At 50.3% G+C, this 14,403-nt stretch overlaps 1 protein-coding gene across 1 annotated transcript in view; it reads right to left on the bottom strand.

Moving 5' to 3' along the window:
- NTN1 (netrin 1) overlaps window positions 1-14,403 on the bottom strand; it is a 228,318-nt gene that overhangs the window by 45,350 nt on the left and 168,565 nt on the right. The window contains exon 5 of the mRNA XM_025362550.1: window positions 12,627-12,680. Within this exon, the coding sequence (XP_025218335.1) occupies window positions 12,627-12,680 (54 nt within the window). The remainder of the gene's footprint in view (window positions 1-12,626; window positions 12,681-14,403) is intronic.

Below are 14,403 nucleotides of genomic sequence, written 5' to 3'. Positions count from 1 at the left end.
TGCTACAAGTCCCCTCCCACCACAGCCCAGGACCTCTACAGGACTCTGCAAGGGGTTTCAGGCCGAGCTCTGAGCCTGGGCCACCTGGGTCTCTGCATCCACCCCTGCCTCAGCCTAGCTCCACAGCCTGCACTGCCCCACCCCTGCCAGCCTCTGCTAGCAAGGTCACTGTGACAGCTGTGTGACACGGAGGTAGGTCCCAAGGACTCCCATCCTCTCTCTCCCCCTGACACCTGTCACTTGTCCCGTTCCCATCAGCCATGCTCCTTGATCCCCCAGTGGGAAGAGCTCCCAAGAAGGGCTGAATATTCCGCCCCCACTTGCTCCTCTGGCCTCCCAGTTCATCCCTTTATCTTCCTCGAGGCTGGTGGCAGCTCCACCTGCAAAGGCCCAGAGACAGGGGAACAATGGGGGTCCTGAAACCCACCATGCAAATGGCTTCTTTGTGTTCCTTGGGGTGATGGAGGCCCAGGGCGGAAGGGTGGGGGGGCGGTCGAGCTCGCCTGGCCCCGCTCACCCCCAGCCTGACCTCTGCCCTGGCCCTTTGTGCAGGTCCCAAAAGGGAAAAAGACAGGAAAGGGATGGGGGTGGGAGAAGAGGCCAGGGAAAGTGAGGGAATGAGGAAGGTGGGGGGTGTAGGAGAGAGATTGAGGGAGACAGACAGCAGAGCACGAGAAAGAAGAGAGGGGAAACTGACTTGCACAGGCCGCTCAGAAGCAGGTTCTCCTGGCCAAGGGGAAGTAAATGTTAAGCTGAACCCTAGGAAACTGCCATTTTTATGGACTTCCAATGGTCATATACAGCGGCAATTCCACACAGTCTGACCTAATACACATGGGCTGTCTGATCCCAAGGCAGGGGGCAGTGAGCAGGTCCCCCGCACCGGAAGAGCCCCATGGCCCCTTGGCTTGGGCTCTGCCTTTCTTTCCTGGACCAGAGTTCTGGGAACCTGGGCCGATGTCAGAAAATCTGGGTTTGACCTAATGGTTCTTAGCCAGAGGCTCTTCTGTCTCCCAAGGGACACTTAAGTATCACAACTGGCTAGAGGGCAGGTGCTGGCATCCAGTAGGAAGAGGCTAGGGATGCTGCTTTATATCCTACAGTACACAGGGCAGCCACCACCTCTAAGAGATCTCCAGCCCCCAGGTCAACAGTGTGAGACTGAGAATCCCACGGTTTAAACACCTTAAATAACTGTTGAATGTCTTTCCGTTTCCACACCTTCTGACCCCACCGCTCACACCCCACGAAGCCACAGGACTGGATGTGGCAGTGACTCTTCTTTAAGGGTAGGTGACGTTAACAGGGACAGCATGTACCACACAGAGAATACTTTCCATCTTACATGCCACTTTGCATCCTCAAAAGCAGCCCAGGAATGGCACCCAGATGCATTTCTAAATAGAGTGCTTCATATATCACAACACTGCATAATTTTTTTTTTTTTTTTTTTTGAGACAGAGTCTCACTCTATTGCCCAGGCTGGAGTGCAATGGCATGATCTTGGCTCACTGCAACCTCCAACTCCCGGGTTCAAGCGATTCTCCTGCCTCAGCCTCCCAAGTAGCTAGGATTACAGGTGCCTGCTACCATGCCCAGCTAATTTTTGTATTTTTAGTAGAGATGGGGTTTCACTATGTTGGCCTGGCTGGTCTCGAACTCCTGACCTCCAGTGATCCACCCACCTCAGCCTCCCAAAGTGCTAGGATTACAGGCATGAGTCACCGCACACGAACTGCATAATTTTTTTTTTTTTTTTTTTAGTCGGAGTTTCACTCTCGTTGCCCAGGCTGGAGTGCAATGGCACCATCTTGGCTCACTGCAACCTCCACCTCCCAGCTTCAAGTGATTCTCCTGCCTCAGCCTCCCGAGGAGCTGGGGTTACAGGCGTGCACCACTACGCCCAGCTAATTTTGTATTTTTACTAGAGACGGGGTTTCTCCATGTTGGTCAGGTTGGTCTCAAACTCCCGACCTCAGGTGATCCGCCTGCCTCAGCCTCCCAAAGTGCTGGGATTACAGGCGTGAGCCACCGCGCTCAGCCACATAATGTTTTAATAATTAAACCAGTGAGCAAAACAGCCGTCAGGAGACATTTGGGGGAGAATCAAGAAATGTTGAATACGGACTATGTATCAAATGATATTAAGAAACGCATTGTTAATTTTGTTAGGTACAATAATGACATTGAGATGTTCTCAGTTTTTAGAGGTGTATTCTAAAATATTGAGAGCTGAAATGTCATAATGTCTAAACTTCTTTAAAAGTATTTTAGCAGAGGCCGGGCGCGATGGCTCACCTGGTGCTATATATATATATGCATGTATATATGTACATAAATATATGTATGCGTGTGTTTTTTTTTTTGAGATGGAATCTCGCTCTGTCACCCAGGCTGGAGTGCAGTGGCATGATCTCAGCTCACTGTAAGCTCCGCCTCCCGGGTTCACGTCATTCTCCTGCCTCAGCCTCCAGAGTAGCTGGGACTACAGGCACCCACCACCACGCCCAGCTCATTTTTTGTATTTCTAGTAGAGACGGGGTTTCACCGTGTTAGCCAGGATGGTCTTGATCTCCTGACCTCATGATCCGCCCACCTTGGCATCCCAAAGTGTTGCGATTACAGGCGTGAGCCACCGCGCCCGGCTAATATTTTATCTTCCAATTTAGACATTCTTCCCACATCATTATATGGCTATCCCATTGCCGAGTAACTCAAGCTCTACTCAAAGACACGTAGGTTGTGTTTCTCTTTTGTTACTATAAGCAATGCTGCAATATTCATCTCTGTAGCTAAATTTTGGCACACATCGCTATTTCCTTTGGCTAAATTCCTAGAATTGAACTGAGGGGGTCACGGATACCTTTGGATACACAATGCCAAATTAGCCTTCATACAAGTGCCACCAGGTTACCCTCCCACCACTAGAGTGGCTGAGTACCTGTTTCCCCAACCCTTTTCAACACAGAGAGTAATTACTTTTTATTTTCCAAACAGTGTCACTCTAATCTCTAATTTTTTTTTTTTGAGACACGGTCTCACTCTGTCACTCATGCTGCAGTGCAGTGGCATGACAGCTGGGACTACAGGCGTGTGCCAGCACCCCTGGCTTTTTTATTTTTTAGTAGAGATAAGGTCTCATTATGTTGCCCAGACTGGTCTTGAACTTCTGGGCTCAAGTGATCCTCCCACCTTGGCCTCCCAAAGTGCTGGGATCGCCGGCATGAGCCACCATGCTCCATCCCTAATAAGCTTTTAAAAGAGTATTCTTGTTAATGCTATTTTTTGTTACTAGTAAGTTTAATGCTTCCTATGCTTATTGCCATTTGTACAAATTCTCTAAATTTCTAGTTTGCTTTTTTAACCCGATTATGTATTAGGATATCTCTCTTACTGAACTGTAAACATTCTTTATTACCGAGGACATTAATCTTTGGTCAACCATGTCATAAATATTTATCTCACCTTCTAGTTTGCATTTTGCTTATAGCGATTTCTGAGATATGGAAGTTTTCCACTCATTATTTTTTGAGATGGAGTTTCGCTCTTGTTGCCCAGGCTGGAGTGCAGTGGCGCGATCTCAGCTCACTGCAACCTCCACCTCCCAGGTTCAAGCGATTCTCCTGCCTCAGCCTCCCGAGTAACTGGGATTATAGGCATGTGCCACCATGCCCAGCTACTTTTTTTGTATTTTTAGTAGAGGATGGGATTTCTCCATTTTGGTCAGGCTGCTCTTGAACTCCTGACCTCAGGTGATCTGCCCGCCTCAGCCTCCCAAAGTGCTGGGATTACAAGCGTGAGCCACCGCGCCCGGTTCCACTTATTATTTATTCAAAATCTTTCTTTTTATGCTTTTTGACATTTGTATGTCTAAAAGGCCTTCCTCACATCAATATTACATTGATATTCCTCTACATGTTATTCTAAAACATTTAAGGACTTATATATTGAAAGTATATAAATCTTTAATCCATTGGTGATATATAGATATTTTGTTATTATTGTAAAATAAATAGCCAGTTTTCCCAGGACAATTTACTGATCATCCTTTTCCACACTCACAGTCACAGCTTTACCATATGCTAAGTTCTTATGTTTACATTTGAGTATGTTTCTAGACTTTTTTTTTCTAGACACAGTCTTGCTCTGTTGCCCAGGCTGGAGTGCAGTGGTGTGATCTCAGCTCACTGCAACCTCCGCTTCCCGGGTTCAAGTAATTCTCATGCCTCAGCCTCCCAAACAGCTGGGACTATAGGCGCGCACCAAAAATCCATGTCCAGCTCATTTTTGTATTTTTTTGTAGAGATGGGGTTTCACCATTTTGGCCAGGCTGGTCTCAAACTCCTGGCCTCAAGTGATCTGCCTACCTCGGCCTCCCAAAGTGCTGGGATTGCAGGTGTGAGCCACTGCACCTGGCCTGTTTCTAGAGTTTCTACTCAGCATTACTGATCTCTATTCCTACACCAGTACTACATTCATTTAAATAATCCTGTTTACAATATCTTTAAATATCTGGTAGGGCAAATCACCCTCCATTAATCATCTTTTTAAAAAAATTATTGGCAATTCTCACTCATTTTTCTGGCTGAATTTAGGAATCGTGTTTCATGTAATTGGGATTTTGACCAGAATTATGCTAATATACAGATTATTTCTGGGAGAACTGACAGCTTTACAATTTTGGGTCTTGCCTTCCCAGAACGTGGGAAGACCCTGCTTTTCTTGTGTTCTTTAGTGTTCCTTGGAAAAGTCTTGTTCTTTTCTTTATAGACATTCTGTACTTTATTGCTACATTTCTGTCTGTTTCATATTTTTACTGGTTTTCTAGTTGAGATTGTTTCCATTATCATAAAATTGATATGCATTCACCGAGTACTTACTACAGGCCACGCGGACTTTTACATGTTCATTTTTAATGGCTCCTTGCAGAATTCTCTTAGTTCTAACAACCTTCAGCTGATTCTTTGCCAGTGGAGGCTTTGGGTTTCTTTACGCTCACCCATTCTGGGATTAGCTGATTTGCCTGCCCGGTCTCACCCTGGCTACCTTGTGGCCCCAGGGTCGGAGCTCTGTTAACTGTTCTCTAGTGCTCACCACCTGTAAGCCTGGTCATGCCAGCTCCATGCGCCAACCAACCACACTCACCAGCACCCCTTTAGCTGGTACCTGTAAAAAGCAGGGACTTTTGACTGGCTGCCCCCTCCATGTCTCTTTGGTTTCAGGTCACCCCTCAGTGGATACTTGAGTTTGTCTTCTTTCCTAGTAGGATGTTACCACATAGGATTTTTTTTTTTTTTTAATCTAAAACTGACCAACATAACCTTGGCTGGACACGGTGGCTCACCCCTGTAATCCCAGCACTTTGAGAGGCTGAGGCAGGCAGATCATGAGGTTAGGAGTTCGATGGCCGGGCGCAGTGGCTTAAGCCTGTAATCCCAGCACTTTGGGAGGCTGAGACGGGCGGATCACCAGGTCAGGAGATCGAGACCATCCTGGCTAACACGGTGAAACCCCATCTCTACTAAAAAAAATACAAAAAAAACTAGCCAGGCGACGTGGCGGGCGCCTGTAGTCCCAGCTACTCGGGAGGCTGAGGCAGGGGAATGGCGTAAACCCGGGAGGCGGAGCTTGCAGTGAGCTGAGATCCGGCCACTGCACTCCAGCCTGGGTGACAGAGCCAGACTCCGTCTCCAAAAAAAAAAAAAAAAACAGGAGTTCGAAACCAGCCTGGCCAACATGGTGAAACCCCGTCTCTACTAAAAATACAAAAATTAGCCAGGCATGGTGGCGTATGCCCGTAATCCCAGCTACTCAGGAAGCTGAGGCAGGAGAATTGCTTGAAACCAGAAGGCAGAGGTTGCAGTGAGCTGAGATTGTGCCACTGCACTCCAGCCTGGGTGAAAGAGTGAAACTTCGTCTCAAAAAACAAACAAAAACATAACTTCTGTGAGAATGGCATGGTGGCCAGCACCACTCACGGACTCTGCACCAGGGCAACCACGGCCGGAATCACAGTGATGCTGCCTGCTAGGGCTCGCCAATCTCTGTGCCTCAGTGTGCTCCTCTGTAAAATGGGGAGATGACAGTACCTAGCTCCGTGGGTGGAAGAGATGATTAAACGGTTAACAATATAGAGCATTTGGAACAGTACCTACCACAGAGCAAGCATCTTATGTATATAAATGTTGTCTCCTTCTTCCCTGAGCCAGAATCCATTCATCTTTTATTCTGGGCCTGGTCCAGTCTTCTCCCAGGATAATACTAATCTGATGGTGTGTTAATGACTTCACTGGTCATTTATCTAAATGGCTAACCCAGGACAGCCTAACATCCCATTTCATACCACTCTTTGAAACCAGTGCCTTGGTCAATGACTGGGCCTCTTTACCAGCGGCCTGGGCTGTCTGCACAGCCAGTGATCCCTGCTCCTGCCAGTGTTCTTATCTGTGGACCCCACAAGCTCCCTTTCTGCTATACCGAGAGCCCTGAAGCCTCCCTACCTGGGACTCAAGGAACCAGACCCTTCTCAGATGCTTCCAAAAGGGGAGAGAGGCTCAGGCTGTATAGCCGGAACTCGAAGCCATACACCCACAGCTAAAGGGGCTGGAAGACAACAGAGGACTTCCGCCATCCCCTCCGAAGGTTCCCAGTGAGTGAGGCGACAGGAAGGCAAGCATGTCCCCCCTTGCTGCCCATGCTCCAATGCCTTGTCTCCAGGACACTCACTCCAGCCCCAGACAAATCAGATTCACTTTACCCTTGGACTCAGACCCAAAGCACTTTTTTTTTTTCAAATGGTGGCAAAATAAACATAAGATTTAACACTTTTTTTTTTTTTTTTTTGAAATGGAGTTTTACTCTTGTTGCCCAGGCTGGAGTCCAATGGTGTGATCTCAGCTCACTGCAACCTCCACCTCCCGGGTTCAAGCAATTCTCCTGCCTCAGCCTCCCAAGTAGCTGTGATTACAGGTGTGCACCACCACACCCAGCTAATCTTGTACTTTTAGTAGAGATGGAGTTTCACCGTGTTGGTCAGGCTGGTCTCGAATTCCTGACCTCAGGTGATCCGTCCAGCTTGATTTCCCATAGTGCTGGGATTACAGGCGTGAGCCACCGCACCCAGCCAGATTTAGCATTTTTAAGTGTACAATTCAATGGCATGAAGTCCATTCACAACACTGTACAACTCATCACCACTATCAAGTTCCAGAACTTTTTCATCACCCAAAAAGGAAAACCTGTACCTATTAAACAGCTGCTCCCCAGTCCCTAGCAACCCCTAATCTGCTTTCTGTCTCTGGATTTGCTTATGCTGGACAGATACACAGAATCATGATATGCAGCCTTTGGGTCTGGCTTATTTCAATCAGCATGATGTTTTCAAGGTTCTTCCGTGTTATAGCACGTGTCAGAACTTCATTTCTTTTTTCTTTTGCTTGAGACATGGTCTTGATCTGTCACCCAGGCTGGAGTGCAGTGGTGCAATCACGGCTCACTGCAGCCTCAACCTGCTGGGCTCAGGTGATCCTCCCACCTCAGCATCCTGAGTAGCTGGGACTACAGGCATGCATCACCATGCCTGGCTTTTCTTTTTTTTTTTTTTTTTTTTTTTTGGAGAGATGAGGTTTCACTATTTTGCCCAGGCTGGTCTCAAACTGAAACTCCTGGGCTCAAGCAATCCATCCGCCTTAGCCTCCCAAAGTGGTGGGATTATGGGCGTGAGCCACCGCACCTGGCCATTCATTTCTTCTTATGGCTAAATAGTCCCTGTATAGATATGCCACATTCTGTGTATCTGTTCATCCAATGACAGACAGGTGGGCTGTTCCCACCTTTTGGCTATCATGAAGTCAAGCTCTTGACCTTTAACTGGTTTCTAGTTCTTACCTCTCTGCTTGGTTCAGGCTCTACCATGAGCTGCTGGAAGGCTCTGACAAGCCCACCATGCAGCTCCCTCAGTTGCTCCCTGCCTTGGGCAGTCCAACTTGTGACCTCCTGAGGTCTTCAAAAGCCAATCAAGCTGACTCTCCACACCTGTCCTCACGACAGCAACTCCCACCCCAATCCCACCTTTCTGGATGGAGAAGCTGGCTCCACCCCTTATTATACCGTGGCATTTGTATTTTTCATGTCAATTTACTGGTTTTTTTTAATTGAGCACTTTGAACAGGCCCTCCACTGAGTCACAGGCTTTACTGAGATCATCCCATTTAATCCTCACAACAGCCCTAGTGGCAGGGTTGCGATTACCCCATTTCACAGACGAAGAATCCGAGAGAGGGATCAAGCAGCCCTCAGGTCTCAGCCTCCCATTTTAGTGCCCTTTTCTCCCTCTTCTCCCTCCCCACAACCCCTTGTCAATACCGCAGTCAAGTCCCATCAGCTCATTTTCCTGTATTCACCCAACCAATTCCCTATCCTGGTAAACAAAAGCCTAAACAAGAGAATAATCCATGCTTATCCAGGTTGCAGGTCTACGTAAACCCAACTTCCTTCCATGAAGTCAAGAGGCCACGGGATGTGACTTCTCTAAGGTCAACCCCCACCCCCACCACACAGGCCTGGTAGCACCTGAGTGCGGAGCATCTCAGAGCGGTTTGGCTGCCAGGCTCTGCGGTGTTTTCCCCTCAGACTACCATTAAGGTAATATGCAAGGGTGCCCATGGTAGCCACGCCCACCCCAGGCTGGGACGGCTGAGGCAGTTAGCCAAAGGCACCAGGTAAGGCCCCGATGGGGTGAGTACCTCCAGAAGACAGGGTTGGGAGAGAGGACCTGGGATCCCTGATGGGAGGTGGAGGGAGCTCAGAAGTTGGCCAGCTCAGGCCGGGCGCGGTGGCTCAAGCCTGTAATCCCAGCACTTTGGGAGGCCGAGATGGGCGGATCACGAGGTCAGGAGATCGAGACCATCCTGGCTAACACGGTGAAACCCCGTCTCTACTAAAAATACAAAAAACTAGCCGGGCGAGGTGGCAGGCGCCTGTAGTCCCAGCTACTTGGGAGGCTGAGGCAGGAGAATGGCGTGAACCCGGGAGGCGGAGCTTGCAGTGAGCTGAGATCCGGCCACTGTACTCCAGCCTGGGCGGCAGAGCAAGACTCCGTCTCAAAAAAAAAAAAAAAAAAAAAAAAAAAAAAAAAAAAAAAAAGAAGTTGGCCAGCTCCATGCTCCTGTACCCCCAGAGCCCTGGGTCCAGCTCCCACTCAAAGGCAGCTGTGATCCCTCAAACCAAGGAGGCCAGCACAGGCAGCCCTTCCTGCCTCTGGACCTCTTTGCTGTGTTTCTGCTGCAAGGCCCATGGGCAGTGGGGAGGTGGAATTGGCTGCCATAGGCTCTGAGGACCAATCATGCACCTCTCCCAATTTCACATTCAATGACATCTCATTGGGTAGCCAGAAACCAGCCAGGGAGGGAATATTGACACCAAGGGAAGTGGCAGATGCTACACATTGGCCCCACTCCCCGCCCCAGGCAGTTGCTAAATATTTACCAGCACCTCCACCCACACACAGGCCTCTGCCTGGGATGTGGGAGAAGTGGACCCTCGGGGGCGGACCCAGAACAAGCAGGCACTTCTGAAGAGGAAACCCCAGCAGGAGGAGCTCACTCCTGCCACAGCCAGCCAGGGAGGGAAGGGCCTGTGGAGCACTGGGTCCGCCCCTTCGTTCTTCCAGAACGCAGAAAGGAGACGCCATTGCATTGTCCAAGTTCTTAGAGTCAGTGAAGGGCAAACGCCTGGTCTCCTGGCTCCACACCAGTCTCCTCCCACCAAACCAAGTGGCCACCACAAAACCGAACAAACAATTTGCAAATCAAGAACTCCCCTTTAGCTGATAGGTGGGGAACGGGTTGGGGAGGGAAGGCAGGTGTCTCTGTTTTATCCTTGAGTGCTGAGGTCTCTACAACCAATAAATAGGTGAGTGCCGGGGGAGCCTTGGGCACCATGCCCTTCTTGAGTGGGTGGTCCCTCTCTCCTTCCTCCTTGTTTCCCTCCTGGTCTCCCCGGCCGCAGACCCTCCGCCCCGCAGACACTACGTTCCTCGTCTCCCTGGCCCATGACGGTTTACAGCTAGCTCTGTGAGCAGGTAAAGAACATTCCAGGAGTGAGCTGGCCCTTCAAGGGGATGAGTTCAGGGGAAGGTTATGTCCATCAGCTTTCAGAACAAATTCTCAGCTTATTAATTCTCCTCTGGTACGCAGGCAAAAGCAAACAAGCTTTTCTCCAGCAGCCTCGCACAGAGGCCTCCCCTGTTAAAACACAGCAAGAGTGGACAGGTTTGGGAGCGCTGAGCTCCCAGGCCCCGCTTCCCAGGGGGCCCTCCTGGCCTCCTGCCTGCAATGTCTCAGCCGCTGAGACAAGGCACGCCCCGCCTCTCTGTGGTGGGAGGCCCCACGGTCCAGCACTTGTGTCCCAGAGATGGTTCCGGTTCTCTGGAACATTCTCTGGGACAGACACCCTGGGTATCCCAGGACCCCCAGAGTAGGGCAGCGCCGGTCTGGTCAAAGCTACAAACATTGCTACAGGCTTCCAACCTGCTCACTCAGCCTCTCTCTGAGGAAGATACTTTATAAGGATGTTTATTTACTGCTCGCTTCAGTTTAAACCATACTTTTAAAGGTTCAGAATGAGGAAAGGAAATAAACAGTAACAAAGTCAAGCAGTCTGAAAAGTTAAACAACCCAAAGAAGACATTTCAAAGGAGGAGGCTGCAAGTATTTATAAGCAGCTGCTCCAGAATCTTTCGTCTGGCGGAGCCAAGAACCTTGGAAGTTTTATACCAGCTTCTTGCAGCCTATGTGGAAACCTCATGACATCCCTCCCCCTCCACATCTTTCCCCATGTGCCCATTTCTGACTTGAAAGGGAAAAACTCAAAGTCAAGGGTTTGTGAGAAACCCAGAGTCAAGCTACAAGGACTAGAGAAATGGGGGGAGTGAGAGACAGAGACGGAGATGGAGAGAGATCTTTAAGGTCTGTCTTGCTTTTGCATGAGCTGTGGACGCAGCCCCTGCTCAGAAGCCTCAGTCCCCTGCAGTGTGCACAGCCTTAAGATCTTGTCCAGGTAAGTCTCAGTTAGGCAAGGACGAATGTCACATCAAGGAGAGCAAGAATCGAAGTTCTATTTAAGTCTCTTCTACCTTCAAAACTGCTCTCCCCTAGAGCTGAACTAATGGAGGATGTTCCTTTGAAATGTGCTGTGACAGAGACAGCTTCCTCCTTAGCTCTGTCATCTAGTCTCCCTGTCATGCCGCTTCCTTCAATCCCTTCTCTTCGCCATTTCCCCTGCGTGGGGTTCAACCAAAGGCCCCTGAAGGCTCTGCAAACAATGCAAGACAGAACTGTCTCTGGCTTTCCCCGCGCTGCCTCTGGCACTCCCTGAAATGCATGTCTGTCCTTTCCTGTTTGCTGGCTGTTTGTGGACCATGCCTGTACAAGTGCCGAATCTGTCTTCTCTCAAGTTTCCAGTGCACTGCCAATACTCTCCAAAATCCAGTCTGTATCCTAAAATACTCAGGCGGCCACGTGGGTTTGCAAGCTCCCCCATACCTCCCTACAGTCCTTTCTGGGGGAGGGAAAGGGTCCCCAGCGCCAGCATGAATGTCCATGCTGGGGTGCCTCACTGTCACTTTCTGCCCTCTTCTACCCCAAGGACCAGTACACAAAAGCCCTGTGTGACCCCAGGACCAGGACTGTGGGTACAGGCCTGGGCTGCTCTCAGCAGGGCATCCGGCAGGGCTGTGCCCTCTGAGTGCCCAAAGCCAGAGCTATGCAACCTTTCTTGTGTCAAGGACTGGTGAAGCCTGTGGACCCTTCCTCAAAAAAACATTTCTCCATGCTAAAATAAAATACACAGGTCTACAAAGGAAATTAATAGTCCTGAAATGCCGCTGCCCAAATATCTTTAAAGAACCAGATGGATGGTATGGTTACATTACGCGAGTGCTTCCTGATTAACGATTATAAATCAGGATCTAGCAGCGGGTCTAGTAACTTCTGTCGTTTTGAGAAGCAATAACCAGCATGAACAATATTTATGATATCTGCACCAGCTAGCATGTGATGTGAAAACCGCTGTGACTTCTGCTGGTGACCAAGGTGCAGGCTCGGCCGCATGCTGCGGTCTGCGGCCTCTCTTTGCCATGGAGGAAATGCTAAATTTTCAGTTGGACGCGAATGAAAATGAAGATGTGATTCTCCCCCACGCCCACCTCCCAGGCCCCCTGCATTCTGCTTCTGTGCGCCTGTGCCCAGGCCTCCTTCTGTATCCCCAGCACCTGGCTCCTTCCTTCTCTGCAGCCCCAAGAAGCAGTGACAGGCCCTCAGCTTGGAAGGTGTTGGGCTGATGGGCAGCTGGTGGACAAATAGAAGGAGCTCAGTTTTTAGGGTTCCAGGCTTGGGAGAGAGGTACCATTAAAATCTCCTCCATTTGATTCTCAGAGGGAAAGTCACAACATAGCATCCTGTAGCTCCAGCTTCTTCAGTGCAACCCAGGGGTGCCAGTCATTCGGAGCAGACCCCAGATAGCGGTTAGAGGAGTCTGGGCTTCTGAACGCCCCTTCCCTGTTAACCCACCCCACCACCCCGCCACACAGCAAGAGTGGGAAATTAGAAGCGAAGGGGGCAGTTTACCTTCAGGCTCCTCCACGCTGCTGGCTGCGGTTGTCGGTGGCGCTACGGGGATCTCTTTGTGAGGTTCAAGACAGGAGCGAGGGGAGGGGGATGGTGGAGAGAAAACAAGGTAAGACGACATGATTTTTTTTTTTTTTTTTTTTTGAGGCGGAGTCTGGCTCTCTTGCCTAGGCTGGAGTGCAGTGGCCGGATCTCAGCTCACTGCAAGCTCCGCCTCCTGGGTTCACGCCATTCTCCTGCCTCAGCTTCCCGAGTACCTGGGACTACAGGCGCCCGCCACCACGCCCAGCTAGTTTTTTGTATTTTTTAGTAGAGACGGGGTTTCACTGTGTTAGCCAGGATGGTCTCGATCTCCTGACCTTGTGATCCGCCCGTCTCGGCCTCCCAAAGTGCTGGGATTACAGGCTTGAGCCACCGCGCCCGGCCGACATGATTTTTTGACTTTAGAATGAGCCCAGCACAGACTCCTCCCAACTTCCTGGGACCCTCCCCTCCATTTCCCATTCCCTGGCTCAAGAAAAGTCAGAGGAACAGAAATCAGCAGCGGCATCCTGGGCAGGTGGTGTTTTTCTCCTTTCGCCTAGCAGGGGGGCGTGAAGGCAGGAGGGAGGCGGCAACACAGAGCCTGGCCTTGCCCCCACCCCCGGGCCTGACATCAACTCAGCTCCACCCCTGGAGGGGCGGAGAGGGGTTTCCCCAGGCCACTCTCCTCATCGTGATGTGGCTACTGGGCCCTGCTCATCTCTAAGCTCAACTTACAGGTGGAGAAGGAGCCATGGCAGGACGGCACGCAAGGCGCTGGGAATCTGCCCAAAGGAAAAGGTTTCTCCCACATGCAGAGAAGTGTTGGCAGCACGGCCCACGTTCCGGCGGCCTCACCTCTCAGGTGCTAAGGCATTTTCTTAGTGGGCAGCATGGGACCAAGAGTGCAGATCCAAGGGCCTCATAAAAGCTTGTGTGCTTCGTGTTGATTATTCTCTATCTAATACAGCAATTTGGCCAGGTGCAGGGGCTCACATCTGTCATCTCAACACGTTGGGGGCCCAGGGTGGGAGGATGGCTTGAAACCAGGAGTTTGCAACCAGCCTGGCCAACAAAGCAAGACTTTGCCTCTACAAAAAATAAAACAAATTAGCCAGGCGTGGTGGCACGCACCTGTAGTCCCAGCCACTCAGTAGGCTGAGGCAGGAGGATCCCTGGAGCCCAGGAGTTTGAGGTTGCAGTGAGCTATGATGGTACCACTGCACTCCAGCCTGGGCAACAGAGCAAGATCCCGTCTCAAAACGTATATATAATAATAAACATTTAAAAAGCAGTTGGTTCCTACTACCTGCCGGACCCCACCCTGTGCTCAAGAAAGGAGAGGAGGTTCATCCAGTCCCCACTGTTCATCGGTTCAGCAGCCTGGCACTGAAGCTCAGGCTTCCTCTTTCTGGACAAGGCCAAACCATGGACCAGAAGTCCCTAAGAGGAAGGGACTCACTTCCCCTGGTGAGTGACCACGAACCCCACTGACTGTAGCCACCGTCTGACTCTTTGCCGTAAAACTCTGACTCCCAGATTCTAGATGAGCTAGGACTTGAGGCTTGGTGGAGGGACATGGCCTACTCAGGCTGGGAGGCAAATCTGAGAGGCACCAGAGGCATCCTCTGCTCCTTTAGGAAGAACAAGTGAGGGACACAGCCCTCAATACGGGGTCAAATCTTGACCTCAGGCAACTGTATTAGCAACAACAACCCATAGGTGTCCTGTCACAATGGGTGATTAGGAAGCTGGA

The sequence above is a fragment of the Theropithecus gelada genome, chromosome 16 (assembly GCF_003255815.1).
Source record: "Theropithecus gelada isolate Dixy chromosome 16, Tgel_1.0, whole genome shotgun sequence".
Taxonomy (NCBI): Eukaryota; Metazoa; Chordata; class Mammalia; order Primates; family Cercopithecidae; genus Theropithecus; species Theropithecus gelada.
This window is presented reverse-complemented; position numbering and strand designations above follow the sequence as displayed.